Raw genomic sequence first — 13,670 nt, 5'->3', positions numbered from 1 at the left:
TGTTTTCTTCCTTCTGTCATGATTACTTATGGTTGAAATGCTCCTGTGAACCCAGCTTTGATGTGGGGTCACATCACACAGCCTATGCATCTTCTAGAACCTCTTCCTCGTCTGCCAGAAGCCGTTCCCCCATCACATTAAAAGGTACAGATGCTGGAGTCAGACTCTCAAGGGTTTTCCTGAGCTCATTAGATAAGTACGATCACTGAGAGACCATGAGATTAACATTTCATTATCTCCTTCACAAAAATTAGCCTACATTGGTGGAGATTAAATCAGTATTACATTCCTAAGTATGGGAGGGAAGAAATGAAGATTAATTTCCACCTTAATGATTATAAATGAAAAAGATATAAAAAAATGGAAACCAATCTTCTACTTATATTCTACACTGAAGAGCTTCCATGATACCAAAGTATGTTATGGAACATTCTTAAATAAGGAGTTAAAAGCCCTCAGATGAAATTCAGCACAGCTATTATTCAAAGCTTTTGTAATGACTGCTAATGAATGGTTAGGTTAGAAACAGCCCCTGTGTGGTTAATCATATTGTCTACTGAAGAAATCAGTGCAAAATGACCATTTTGTGTGATTGCTCCAATTTTCCTTGCTGAATCTTTCCTCATTTTGGAACTAGGATTTTTCTTTAGAGCAGCCTGAGTTTCCTGACTATATCCACATTTCTTACTCTGGCACAATTTTTACGTTAGGAGTTTGAGAAGAGAAGAAAATGCATTTGTTAACTCCAAATAGATGCTTTTCTTTAAAGTAACTTTATAAGAAGCCTGCGTCATAAACCACTTTCTATTCTACACAAAGAAAACTTACCAGAGTCTGAACGATGGCATGATTGGTGGCATTCATATGGGCATTGAGTGGAAAAGAACATTCTCCATCACAATAAAATGCAGCATATCCTTCCGGCGCTATAATCCAGTCCTAAAATGCATGAAAGCAGAAGAAATAATATCACCAACATAAAAGCACAGAAAAACAGTTCTTAAAGAATACTTAAATATAATTAATAAATTCAATATACTATAATATGAAATTAAATACTCTGGATTGGTTTCTCTTTTTGGTTCAACAATTATTCTAATAAGACAGGCTCCTCCAAGCCTTTAATTTATGATTAAGTTAAAGTTTACAACAAAAGTATAAATATTTTCACAAGGAATTGTCCTCTGTAATTTCTCCCAGGGGTCACTACGTAAGATATCCCTAGCCTGTATTAGCCCATATATTCATGAATAAAGCTGCAATCATGAAATAGCATTCTAAATATTGTTTAAACAGGAAATGATGAACTCTGCAAAGTTCAACTGAACCAGAAAGGAAAAGAAGAATAAACTTAATTGAGATAATTCTCATTACTTCTTAATAACTCATTCTTGCTTTAGAAGCTTGACAACCTCTTAAGGCTCTAAGATTTGTTCCTTGTCCTGTTTTTCTTTCCAATCATGTGTTAACTTTATAGTCTCTTAAGAAGTGAGTTGGAGAAAAATCCTAATCATTGTATATGAAAAATTTTAGGAAGCTAAAATGTTGGCGCTTGAGATGGTGGCCCTGATATTTTTTTTCCAGAGATGTAAAACTTGTCACCGATGTAAAATTATTGAACAATTAATGTTGAAGGTTTATCATAAATTTGAAAATGCTCACGTTACTATCACTTCTCAATATAATAGCTTGTATTCCGAGGATCCATTGTAATGAAATAATCTAATCTAACAATTTAATTTAAACTCTTTTGGCATAGTTGTGAAAATTATTGTGGTTAAATCTTCCTCCTCACTGTGTTTGTGAAGCTTATGTAAAACATAGCAATACGACTTCTAAGTACAAGAAATTTTTTTTTTCTCTACGTCTAACTTACCATAGACATAGTCAAGGATTCTACTTCCTATACCAATCATTTGTGACTGTAGAAGGCAAATGGAAATTGCTTGAGTTAATCTGAAAAACGGGAGCTAAAATGGAAATTGGGGTATATTTAAACAACAGGGCTTCTTTTTTTCACTTTCTAAGGTTGCATTTGTTCTTCTGCATAAGTTTTTTTTTTTTTTTACCATAAACTTTATTAATTATGTTTCAATAGTGAAAGGATAATGCAGAAACAAAAATGATGTGGATAATCCATATATGGAACAGTCAATGTCAAAAATAATTGGTATGTTCATTGCAGCACTGTTTATAATAGCTGGGACATAGAAGCAATCTAAATGTCCATTGACAGATGAATGGATAAAGAAGAAACAGAATTGGGTCTTTTGCAGTGATGCAGATGGACCAGAGTTTGTTATACAGGGTGAAGTCAGAAAGAGAAAAACAAGTATCCATACACAGAATCTAAAAGGATGGCCCAGATGAGCCTGTCCTGAGGATAGCAATAGGGGCACAGATGGAGGGAAAGGGTGTGTGAGCACAGCGGGGCAAGGGGAGGGTGGGGCGAATTGAGAGAAGCACAGCCCTGTGTCCACTACCATCTGTAGAATGGGCGGCGAGTGGGGCTCAGTTCAGTGCTCCGCAATGACCCAGATGTGAGACTGGGGGCAGGTGGGAGGGAGGGCAGGGGGAGGGGATACAGGTACACGGATAACTGACTCACGTTATTTTAACAGCAATGATACTCCAATAAAAAGTAAAATAAATTACAAACTGCATAGGAAAGATTACAAAGATTACAAGAGATTTAGGATTGATACAAAGCAGAAAAGAAGCAACCAATTTGACCGACCGTTCTTACCTGCCATCCCAGATCCCGGAAGCTCACATAGAGTTCATGCTTTTTACAGGCTTGTTTTTGTTCACTGGTGTTATAATCTGAAAGTGAAAATCAGATTGTCAACAAATGGCAGTCTATCGGGTATATTAATATTTCTTTTGTGAGGTCACTTATAAAGTCAAAAGGAGGCTGTATTTGAACTTGTAGAACATGAGTTTGAATCTCAAAGTGAAAGCCGCTTACTAACTATGTGAACTTCAAGCAAGTCACTTGTGCTGAGTTTCTGCTTCTGTAAAATGCAGACCTTGAGGGGTCCGGACGAGGATCAGGCTGGATCCTTCGTGTTGGGAAAACAGCAGCCTGATACCTGCCACTCAGTGAGTGCTCATTCATAAACTAACTCAAACCACCGTTGTGCTTACTATGCTTAAGCATATACAATATTCAACCACTATGTTTTGTATTCTTTCACAAGGCAGGCACTGGGAAAGTACCAACTGGGATGTTCCAAAGTACATGTTATCTTAGTACGTATCTTAAACTCAGGATCCCCAGAGTGGAGCTTCTGACCGTCCCCTACCCCCAGACCAATTTCACCTGCAGATAACTGCGAACAAGTTCCCAGGCAAAATAAACACTGTAGTTAAAACATCCTCTTGCCTCTCCCCTCCACATCTAATCTGTCAGGAAATCCTTACATATTTTACCTTCATCTGAAATTTGGCCACCCTCACCAGCTCCATGACTGGCTCTGGTCCTCGCCGCTATCCTCTCTTTCCTGAATCACTGCCACATCCTCACTGCTGCTCCTCCGGCTCTCCACCGTCCCCATCCCATCAAAGTAGCCAAGTGGACCAAGTGTCACGCTCCAGCATAAAGTCTCACGGTGGTTCCTGCATCATCAAGGCTCCCAAGGTTCTGCATGGTCCAGTCCCATCACCCTCTGGCCCCTTTGCTCTCCTTCACTCTACTCCAAACAGCCTCCGCGCTGTTTTGCACAGTCTGCTTTCTCTCACCTTAGCTCCTTTACTCTCGACAACCCCACCCTTCCCTGCAATGCTCTTCCCCTGAATATCTACTTAGCTAACGCTCAGAGCTTCCTCAACTCTAAAGCATCATCTTGTCAACAAAGCCTTCACTGATTCCCCTGTTTCATATCCTAACCCCTACTCTCATATTTCTCTCCCCTCCTGCTCTGATTTTTTTTTCCATTTTGCTTACCATCCCTTAATATGTTACACCACTTACTCATTCACCATGTACCCTGTTTCTTATCTGTTTCCTCCCTCTAGAGTGTCAGCTCTCTAGGGGTAAATATCTTGCCTGGTCCCATTTGGTTCTCTGATACCTCAAATGTCAGAAACAGGGCCTGGCACACAGTAGATACTAAATAATTAGGAACTGAAGAATGGATGCTTCAGAATGTTCCGGAAATGGCTTGACGCAAAGGAGATACACACTTTCCGTAACTTATTTTGGAATATAATCTGAAAAATCCATAACCTTTGATAATTGTTGAAAAAAATTAAGAATTCCACTTGCATCTGGAAAAAGTAAAATACAAAAGAAAAACAGAGCATTACAGAAAATGCCTATTCATGCCTTATAATGGAACCCATTTTAATTATTTCCAACCCAAAAAAATGAAAGAGAAAAAAATGTAGGGTGATGGGAACTGTGAAATAATTTATTTTAAAAGAAGACAGCTAATGTTTTCTTCTAGGAATAAATACTACCTTCACTCTGACAGTTGTCTCTAGCAAATCAACATAGAAGTTTGCTATAAAAAGCAGCCTGTCATAAGGTGTCACCTTCCAGTTTAATTATCCTCAACCTCTAATGAAAATGAAGTCACGTCAAAGATCTAAAAGACCTGTCTTAACAGATCCTGTCATCTGCCCTTCATAGTGACATCAGCTAATTATTTAATTAATGTGAGTCTAGTACAGAAGGTTCAATCTGAATGCAGAAATCCTTTTCCTTCTAGACCAGTGTTATTCCTATGTGTGACTACCTTCATTAAACCATGTAAAACAGAGAGCCAACAGGAATTCGCTGTGACTCAGGGAACTCAAACCGGACCTCTGTGACAGTCTGGAGGGGTGGGATGGGGTGGGGTGGGAACAAGGTTCAGGAGGGAGTGGACACATGTATACCTACGGCTGATTCATGTTGATGTATGGCAGAAACCAATACGATATTGTAAAGCAGTTATCCTTCAACTAAAATAAATTAAAAAACATTCCTATCATAAAAACACAGCAGTCAAAGAAAACACAGAAAACTCGAGCAAGGAAGCTCTGACACCGTGTTCATGCATGCATACAATCAATCATGCGTTAACTACATTTAGTAAGCACCTCCATGCCAACACTGAGCACAGGAGAATGAATACAATTTCTGTCCTTCAGATGCTCACTGTTTCATTAACAATCAACTAAAAGATCTGAAAAAAATAAATATATAGATAATGACAGAAAATGGAGGAAAGCGAATTTGTTTGAGATTTAGCACTCTTCTTCTTTGGGTAGACTTGTAACTGACATAGCAAAAAAAAGTTGACTTCGCCCAAGCAATGAAGCAGCATAAAGTAATAGTAAGTGCAAGACCATGAAATGGATAAGTTTCAACATTGTATCATTTCTAGGGAAAAGGAATAACTCAAGTCTGGTATTAGTTTGACTGCATAAACTTCTTGACATTTTAAATAAATAAATAAAAGTTTTAAAGTGTCAGCTATGCATTAGAGCAAGGGAGAGCAATTTATTTTTCCTCAAAAAGGACAGATAATATGTATTTCAGGCTACGGGGTTTCCTTCACAATGATTCAGCTTTGCCCCAGTAGGATAAAAGCAGGATTTAGGATGTATTGATAAAAGGATGGATGTGACTGTATTTCAAACAAACTTTGCTTATGGATCCTAAAATTTGAATTTCACATGATTTCTGCATGAAACAAAATATTATTCTAAGTGTTTTTTTTCACACATCTAAAAATGTAGAAACCATTGCTAGGTTGTACAAAAACAGGCAATGGCTTATTTTGCCAAACCCTGCATCAGACAGTCATGGGAATATTTATTCATCCATCCTTGTCTTAATAAAAAACATTGAATATGAATAAAGACCTTATATCCAATAACACATTCGAGTATATGTGAAAAAACCATAACTATGTCTATGACCATTTGAATTCCATGTTTATAAAAAAAAAGAAAGTAAAACTTAAAAGTCAAAATAGATCTGTTCCATCTATGCAGCTTTTCATGCAGGCTAAGTGATGTATATATTGCAACATCACATAAAGGTAACGAGCAATGAAATTTATAACAGAATCTGGTTCCAAGAGTCTGATTTCATAGAGCGTTAGGACCATATGCTTAGTTGGTCAGAAATAAAAATTAATGGATACTGAGTAAATGTTGTACCCAAACCAGCAGTCTGTAGTTAGCTTTACTAAATGGTTGGCAGAAAAACCTCTGAGAGGAAAGGCAAAGAAATTAGATTTATATTTTTTAAAAACATTGATCGGCAACCCTTCAAATATGAAAATGAGCTGGACATGATGCTGCTCTTGACAAACCTGCCTAGAATTCAAGAGTATCACCAGAAACCACTACACATTCTGAAGTCACAGCCAACACTAGAAAAGCATTCCTCAACCACAAGGCAGGTATCACAGACACAGTATTTCTGTTTTGCCTGTTAATGGCAATAATATTGGGAGACCAGTGCCAAAATAATGACTATTGTTAAATACTTTTTGCTAATTTATGATCAATTTCTGGAAAAAAATGCAAATGTATGTTTTACAAGCTATTTGATTATTTTTTCTTCCAGTTTTATTGAGATGTAATTGACATACAGCACTGTACAACTTTAAGATATACAGCATAATTGTTTGACTTACATCCATCATGAAATAATCACCACAGCAAGTTTAGTGAACATCCATGATCAAGGACTTACAGCTGAACAAGCTGGGTTTAGAAAAGACAGAGGAACCAGAGATCAAACTGCCAAACATCCACTGGCTCATAGAAAAACCAATGGAATTTAAAAAAAGAAAGAAAGAAATCCACTTCATTGACTACGCTAAAGCCTTTGACTATGTGACTCACAACAAACTGTGGAAAATTCTTAAAAGGATCAGAATACTAGACCACCTGACCTGCCTCCGGAGAAACCTGTATGCAGGTCCAGAAGCAACAGTTAAAACAGACATGAAACAACAGACTGGTTCCAAATCGGGAAAGGAGGCAACATACGTCAAGACTGTGTATTGTCACCCTGCTTATTTACCTTGCATGCAGAGTGCATCATGGGAAATGCTGGACTGGATGAATCATAAGCTGGAATCAAGATTGCCGGGAGAAATAGCAAGAACCTCAGACATGCGTGTGTCACAACACGGATGGCAGAAAGTGAAGAGGGACGAAACAGCCTGTCGATGCGGGACGAAGAGGAGAGTGAAAAAGCTGGCTTAAAACTCAACATGGGAAAAACCAAGATCATGGTATCTGGTCCCATCACTTCATGGCAAATAAATGGGGAGAAAGTGGAAACAGTGACAGATTTTATTTTCTTAGGCTCCAAAATCACTGCAGACAGTGACTGCAGCCATGAAATTAAAAGACACTTGCTCCTTGGAAGAAAAGCTATGACGAATCTAGACAGCATATTAATAACCAGAGACATCACTTTGCAAACAAAAGTTCATATAGTCAAAGCTGTGGTTTTTCCAGTAGTCAGGTATGGATGTGAGAATTGGACCATAAAGAAGGCTGAGCACCAAAAAATTGATGCTTTCGAACTGTGCTGGAGAAGACTCTTGAGAGTCCCTTGGAGAGCAAGGAGATCAAACCAGTCCATCCTAAAGGAGATCAACCCTAAATATTCACTGGAAGGACTGATGCTGGAGATCAAGTCCAATACTTTGGCCACCTGACGCGAAGAGCTAACTCATTGGAAAAGACCCTGATACTGGGAAAGATTGAAGGTGGGAGGAGAAGGCGACGACAGAGGATAAGATTGTTGGATGGCATCACCGACTCAATGGACATGAGTTTGAGTAAATTCCAGGAGACAGTGAGGGACAGGGAAGATTGGTGCGGTGCAGTCCATGGCATCACAAAGAGTCGGACACGACTTAGCTACTGAACAATGATCTCAGGTATACACAAAATTAAAGAAATAAAAGATGTTCTTGTTTTCTGATGAGAACTCTTAGGATTTACTCTTCCAACAACATTCATATATAATATACAACACTGTTAATTATATTTATCATGTTGTATCCTTAGTATTTCTATTATAACTGGGAGTTTATACTATTTGACCGCCTTCTTCCAGTTCCCCCTTCTCATTTCTATAATACAAATTTAATCTTTGTCTTAGTTTGATTTGTTAAAATTCATTTTGTGTTAGAAAAAAAGTGAAATGCATGGTAAATAAAACCTCTGAGGTCTACACACGGCCTCAATGGTTTGTCCACTAGTCCCTGAAGAAACTACCAGATAAATGAACACATGCTAGGTAAGTTGTGAAGAGCACAAAAGAAAATCCAAAAAAAAAAAAAAAACTCCACAAACAGGTACAGGATTCTCTGTCTTAAAATCTAGTGTTAAATGCATGTAAGAATTAAAGATTTTAAAATTTAAAAAATAAAAAACTAAAAAAAAAAAAAAAAAAACTAGTGTTAGTGTCTTTGAGGAATAAAACATAGTTAAATCTGTAAAAGAGAAGAAGAAAAAGTCCAAAATAGAATTCAACATTTAAACAATCAGCAGCTTAAACAAGCCAAATATAATGAGATGCTGTGTCTCAAAACAGAGGAGGAGACGTTCCACATCTCTTGCTTAATACCCTGGGGGAGGTCACAGACATCAGTCTCCCCACTGCAGGATATTTCATTAATTAATAGAAAATGAAAATGTCAAATGAAGGAAGTATGAAGTGGCTATAAAATGGCAGGTGCAGTGCTACTGTGGACTATTCAATAATGTAAATTTTGACACGGCCTTTGCGGTAGAGAAAATCATGATAAATCCCAAACAAATAACACCACTCCCAAAGATGAGGGATTTCAAATGCTACTGCTACCCTAGTTTAATCCCCAAGTCCCACATCCAGGGAACTTCTCACCGAACTGACATATAACCCAGTAGGAATTACAGTTATTTATTTGTATAGGGATTTGTGTACAAATGCGTGACACAGAACAGACACCACAACATAACTCTCTGGTGTGTTTGCTTGACTCTGCTCAGCAATGTGTCTCTGTGGATGATGCAGAGGATGTGCTCACCTTAGAGCCTGTTGACATAAAAATCCATCCACAAACCTGTCTCCAAATGCCTGCAAGATGTCTCTGCATGAAAGTTTCTCAAATGCCTCCAACTCACTATTTTGGCTTCTGACCTCATACTGTTTCCACTCCTTCTACTTGGTTAACAGGATCTAGTGGCTCAAGCCAGAAAATTTAATAAATACATTTCTTGATTTTCTTTCATTCTCACCCCTACCCTACATTAAATCCATCCACACTCCCTTTAAGCGACCAACTTCTAGCCTAGTTAACCTATCAGAAGTCCTTTGCACTCTTGGTTACCTCATACTCCCCCAACATCCTTTTTAGGAACTTGGTCCTAGGATAACCCTTCATCCCCGACTCCTCTTTGCTCTCTGACCTTAAGTCTTTTGCCTTGTTGATGGAATTGCTTTTTTCCTTTTGTCTTTACTTAAAGTACAAATGTTCCCAGTGGAGGATCCATCCTTAATGTTTCTCTCTTACTCCGGTTTCTATAGCAGCTTTGAGTCTTGTGCTTCATCTAACCACTGTGCTCAAGGCTGCATCCTATATATTCCACTCACACACCCATCTCTGGAGTCCTGCTGGCTCCATTCCATGTATTTTGCTTCCCACTTCCCCTGTCTCCCATCTATAATCTTCATTGCTTGGAGTGCTAGACTAGACTCCTAATCAGATTTTGGCATCCAGTTTCTCCCCTTGGCATCCCATCCTTCTTTCTGATGCCAAATTGAACTTTTAAAAACGCGTATCTGATGGTGACACTCCTTTTTCCAAATGCCTGCATGGAAACACCACAGTGACTGACCATTATGACTTGGTCCCTGCAAAATGTTCTAGCTGATATCACACTGCTCTCATACAGCAATAGCACAATGTGGCCATCAGACACTGCTATGTGGTTGTGTAACTGCATATAAGTTCTGAAATGGCTTCACCTCCATTTCTGAAAAGTGTCTATTTTTATCATTGGGGTCATGCTCTATCCTTACGGCTCCCACACTTCCTTGTACCTACTCCAGTGGAATTGATCTCCTGATAATCACTAACATGCATGTCTTTGCCACTGTCTGAGAGAATGCCTTTTCAGAAGCAAGATTCTGATGCTACCAATCTTGCATGATCGTATAGTTAATGGTGTGCACACTGTGGGTGCTTATTTAACAAGGAATCAATATTTTGCAATAAACCACACCCAGACATATCATCTCTAGAATTCTCTCTAGGTAGAAACTTGACAATAAGTGATCAGGGGAATGGGCACTGATGCAAAAGTCTGAACTCTTTAGGCACCAGTTCAGAAAAATCAAACCATAATTTGGTAATAATGATTATGTTTAACCCTGAATAAGTATACACAGTATTCTCCATTCTTTATACCCATTCACTTATTTAATCCTTGCAACTCATGTAATTTTATTCTGTGAGGCAGGTATCATTAATGTTCCCACGTTCCAGATGAAGAAATAGAGAGATGTGACATGCCCTGTCCAAGATTACCCAGCTACTAAGAGGTGGCTGCTGCTGCTAAGTTGCTTCAGTTGTGTCCGACTCTGTGTGACCCCCTAAATGGTAGCCCACCAAGCTCCCCCATCCCTGGAATTCTCCAGGCAAGAACACTGGAGTGGGTTGCCATTTCCTTCTCCAATGCATGAAAGTGAAAAGTGAAAGTGAAGTTGCTCAGTCATGTCTGACTTAGCGACCCCATGGACTGGACCCAGGGTTAAATGATAGAAAGAAAGATAAAGGTACAGATGAATGGGGCTTTCCAGGTGGCTCAGTCATAAAGAATCCGCCTGTCAAGCATGAGACACAGGTTCTATCCCTGGGTCAGGAAGATCCCCCGGAGAAGGAAATGTCAACCTACTCCAATATTCTTGCCTGGGAAATCCCATGGACAGAGGAGCCTGGAGGGCTATAATTTCATAGTGTTGCAAAGTCAGACACAACTGAGCGTGTGTGCGCATGCGCGGGCACACACACACACACACACACACACAGATGAATAGATAGATAAAAAAGATGGATCGAACTAGATCTATGTAACAAGATAACTATCATTTGAGAAGGGATTTTCAAAATTTTGCATATTCAGAGCACAGATAACAGCTTTTAGTGTTAATTACTATAAAAACCATGTGGATTAAAACCGTTCTCTAACATGTATACTATCATGTGAATTGAATCGCCAGTCTATGTCTGAAGCAGGATGCAGCATGCTTGGGGCTGGTGCATGGGGATGACCCAGAAAGATGTTATGGGGAGGGAGGTGGGAGGGGGGTTCATGTTTGGGAATGCATGTAAGAATTAAAGATTTTAAAATTAAAAAAAAATAAATTAAAAAAAAATAAATAAAACCGTTCTCACTGGTGCAGCCTTGCAGGATTTTTACTGCAGCACTGATTTTGAAAGCCCCAATTTAAAAACAGCCAAAATGTCTTTTTCAAAGTGACACGACTAAATAAATTCTGACAAAAGCAGTATTGAATATATTGTAGCAGTATATAAAAAAATGAAGTCACTAATTTGAAATATGGCTGAACTATGTTGTTTAAAAAATCCATAAGACCAACTATATGATACCAAGAGTGAACATTAGGTAAACCATAGACTGTAGTTGATTGTGATGTATCCGTGTAGGTTCATCTTTGGTAAGAAATGCACCACCATGGGGAGTGATGTTGATAGTGGAGGAGGCTATGCATTTGTGGGGTAGGGAGTACATGGGAAATCTATGTACCTTCCTTCCAATCTTGTGAACTTAAAACTGCTCTTAAAAAAGTTCATAAAAATAGGAACCCTCCTAGACTGTTGGGGAGAATGTAAATTGGTGCCCACTATGGAGAACAGTCTGGAAGTTTCTTAAAAAGATCCAGCAATCCCGCTTCCGAGTGAGAAAACTCTAATTTGAAAAGGCACATGCACCTCAGTGTTCACAGCATCACTGTTTACAAAGTTGAGACATGGAGACAGCCTAAATGTCCAACAAGAGGCAAATGGATTAAAAAAAGAGGTAGTAAACATGTATTGATACAATGGAATATTACTCAGCTGTAGAATAGAATGAAATAATGCCATTTGCAGCAACATGAATGGACCTGCAGATTATCACACTAACTGAAATAAGCAAAACAGAGAAAGACAAATATTATGTGATGCACTTATATGTGGAATCCTAAAAAAAAAACAAAACCAGATACAAATTAACTTATGTACAAAACAAAGACAGACTTAGATATAGAAAACAAACTTATAGTTACCAAAGGGGGCAGGAAAAGGAGAGAGAAGTTAGGAGTTTGGCATCAGCAGGTATACACTACTGTATATAAGACAGATAAATAACAAGGACCTACTGTACCACACAGAGAGCAATATCCAGTATCTTATTGTGACCTATAAGAGAAATGAATCTGAAAAAGAATATCTATCTATATAACGCATAATAAAATCATATTCTCCAAAAGTGACGCATATAGGGAGGAAAAAACTTGAAAGTACTTGTATTATGTTGATAACAGTGTATCAGCATAACTTATCTTAAAAGGATTAGGTGATTAAAGGAGAATTTTAGCTTTATTTATGATTATTTTTAAAAAATAACACTATGTACTAATTACCTAACAACACACTCTAAACAAATAATTTCAACAGATTGTTCTTTCTGGTTTTGATTAAAATGTTTGTCCAAGAGGAATGACTTTACACTGTATCCATTAGGCAAGATATAACACCTGTCAGAGTTGGGAGTTATAGGCAGGGCACCAATGGTCATGATACCAAGCTTGTGATAAGCGCCTTTTCAAGCAGTTCTGCAGTAAATGAGAACGTGCTCTGTGCCTTGCAAATACTTTAAATTTTGAATGCTCTATTGTTTTTGCATACTGATATAGTCCTTAAAATAGCATCTTGCTCTTGGTAGGTTCTTTAAAATCTTATCAACTTAGTGCCTCTCCAACCCAAAGGGTGGCAACCTTAATATTTAGCTATTGCCTACATTTCCTTTCCCCTAAACCCAAGTTCAAAGGAAAATCAATTGTGCTGGCTCATTGTAAAATAGGTAACATCTCTCACAAAGTGTCTGCTCAAAGTTCTTGCTAAAAACCTAAAGAGCAGCAAAGATAGAGGGTTTCTGCAGAAAATCTAGGGGCAGTGGTTCTGTATACACAGCTGAAAAAGGAAGCTAGTTCTCCCATACAGTGACCATGTTAACTTCCTGAATGTGTGTTGGTGAAGTTGCTGTTTTGTGCTGGACACTGTTCTAGGTTCTCCCACAGGAGCACAGAATAGTGAAAGGGCACTGAGAAGTCAGAAGACAGGACTCTTTGAAAGGAGAAAGGGATGAGGTAAAGACAGCAAGAATGACCTGGATTCTGCACTGTTGGAGATTTTTAACATTTGAGAATATGCTTTGCAAAAAAAAAAAAAAAAACTGCAACCAAGCAAACTTCTAACAACTCTCCCTACTCCCTACTGACCCCCTTCTTAGTCACGGCATCTTCACACAGTGTTTTAATGTAAAAGCCTAGTAGTATTACAGCATTTGCTACTTATATTTGGATAATTTTAAAATTTCACTAGCATTTCAAGTCTCCTAAGTATCAGATTTTATGTTTATATTAAACCCCTGTCTTTTGG

General features: G+C 38.3%; 1 protein-coding gene across 1 annotated transcript in view; it reads right to left on the bottom strand.

Moving 5' to 3' along the window:
• BMP5 (bone morphogenetic protein 5) overlaps positions 1–13,670 on the bottom strand; it is a 144,382-nt gene that overhangs the window by 5,272 nt on the left and 125,440 nt on the right. The window contains exons 5-6 of the mRNA XM_069564081.1: positions 2,747–2,823; positions 829–939 (exon numbers count right to left, since the gene is read on the bottom strand). Coding sequence (XP_069420182.1) covers positions 829–939; positions 2,747–2,823 — 188 coding nt within the window. The remainder of the gene's footprint in view (positions 1–828; positions 940–2,746; positions 2,824–13,670) is intronic.

This window comes from Ovis canadensis, chromosome 20, assembly GCF_042477335.2.
Source record: "Ovis canadensis isolate MfBH-ARS-UI-01 breed Bighorn chromosome 20, ARS-UI_OviCan_v2, whole genome shotgun sequence".
In the NCBI taxonomy this organism is placed as follows: domain Eukaryota; kingdom Metazoa; phylum Chordata; class Mammalia; order Artiodactyla; family Bovidae; genus Ovis; species Ovis canadensis.
The sequence above is the reverse complement of the archived record's forward strand: the minus strand, read 5'-3'. Positions and strand labels throughout refer to the sequence as shown.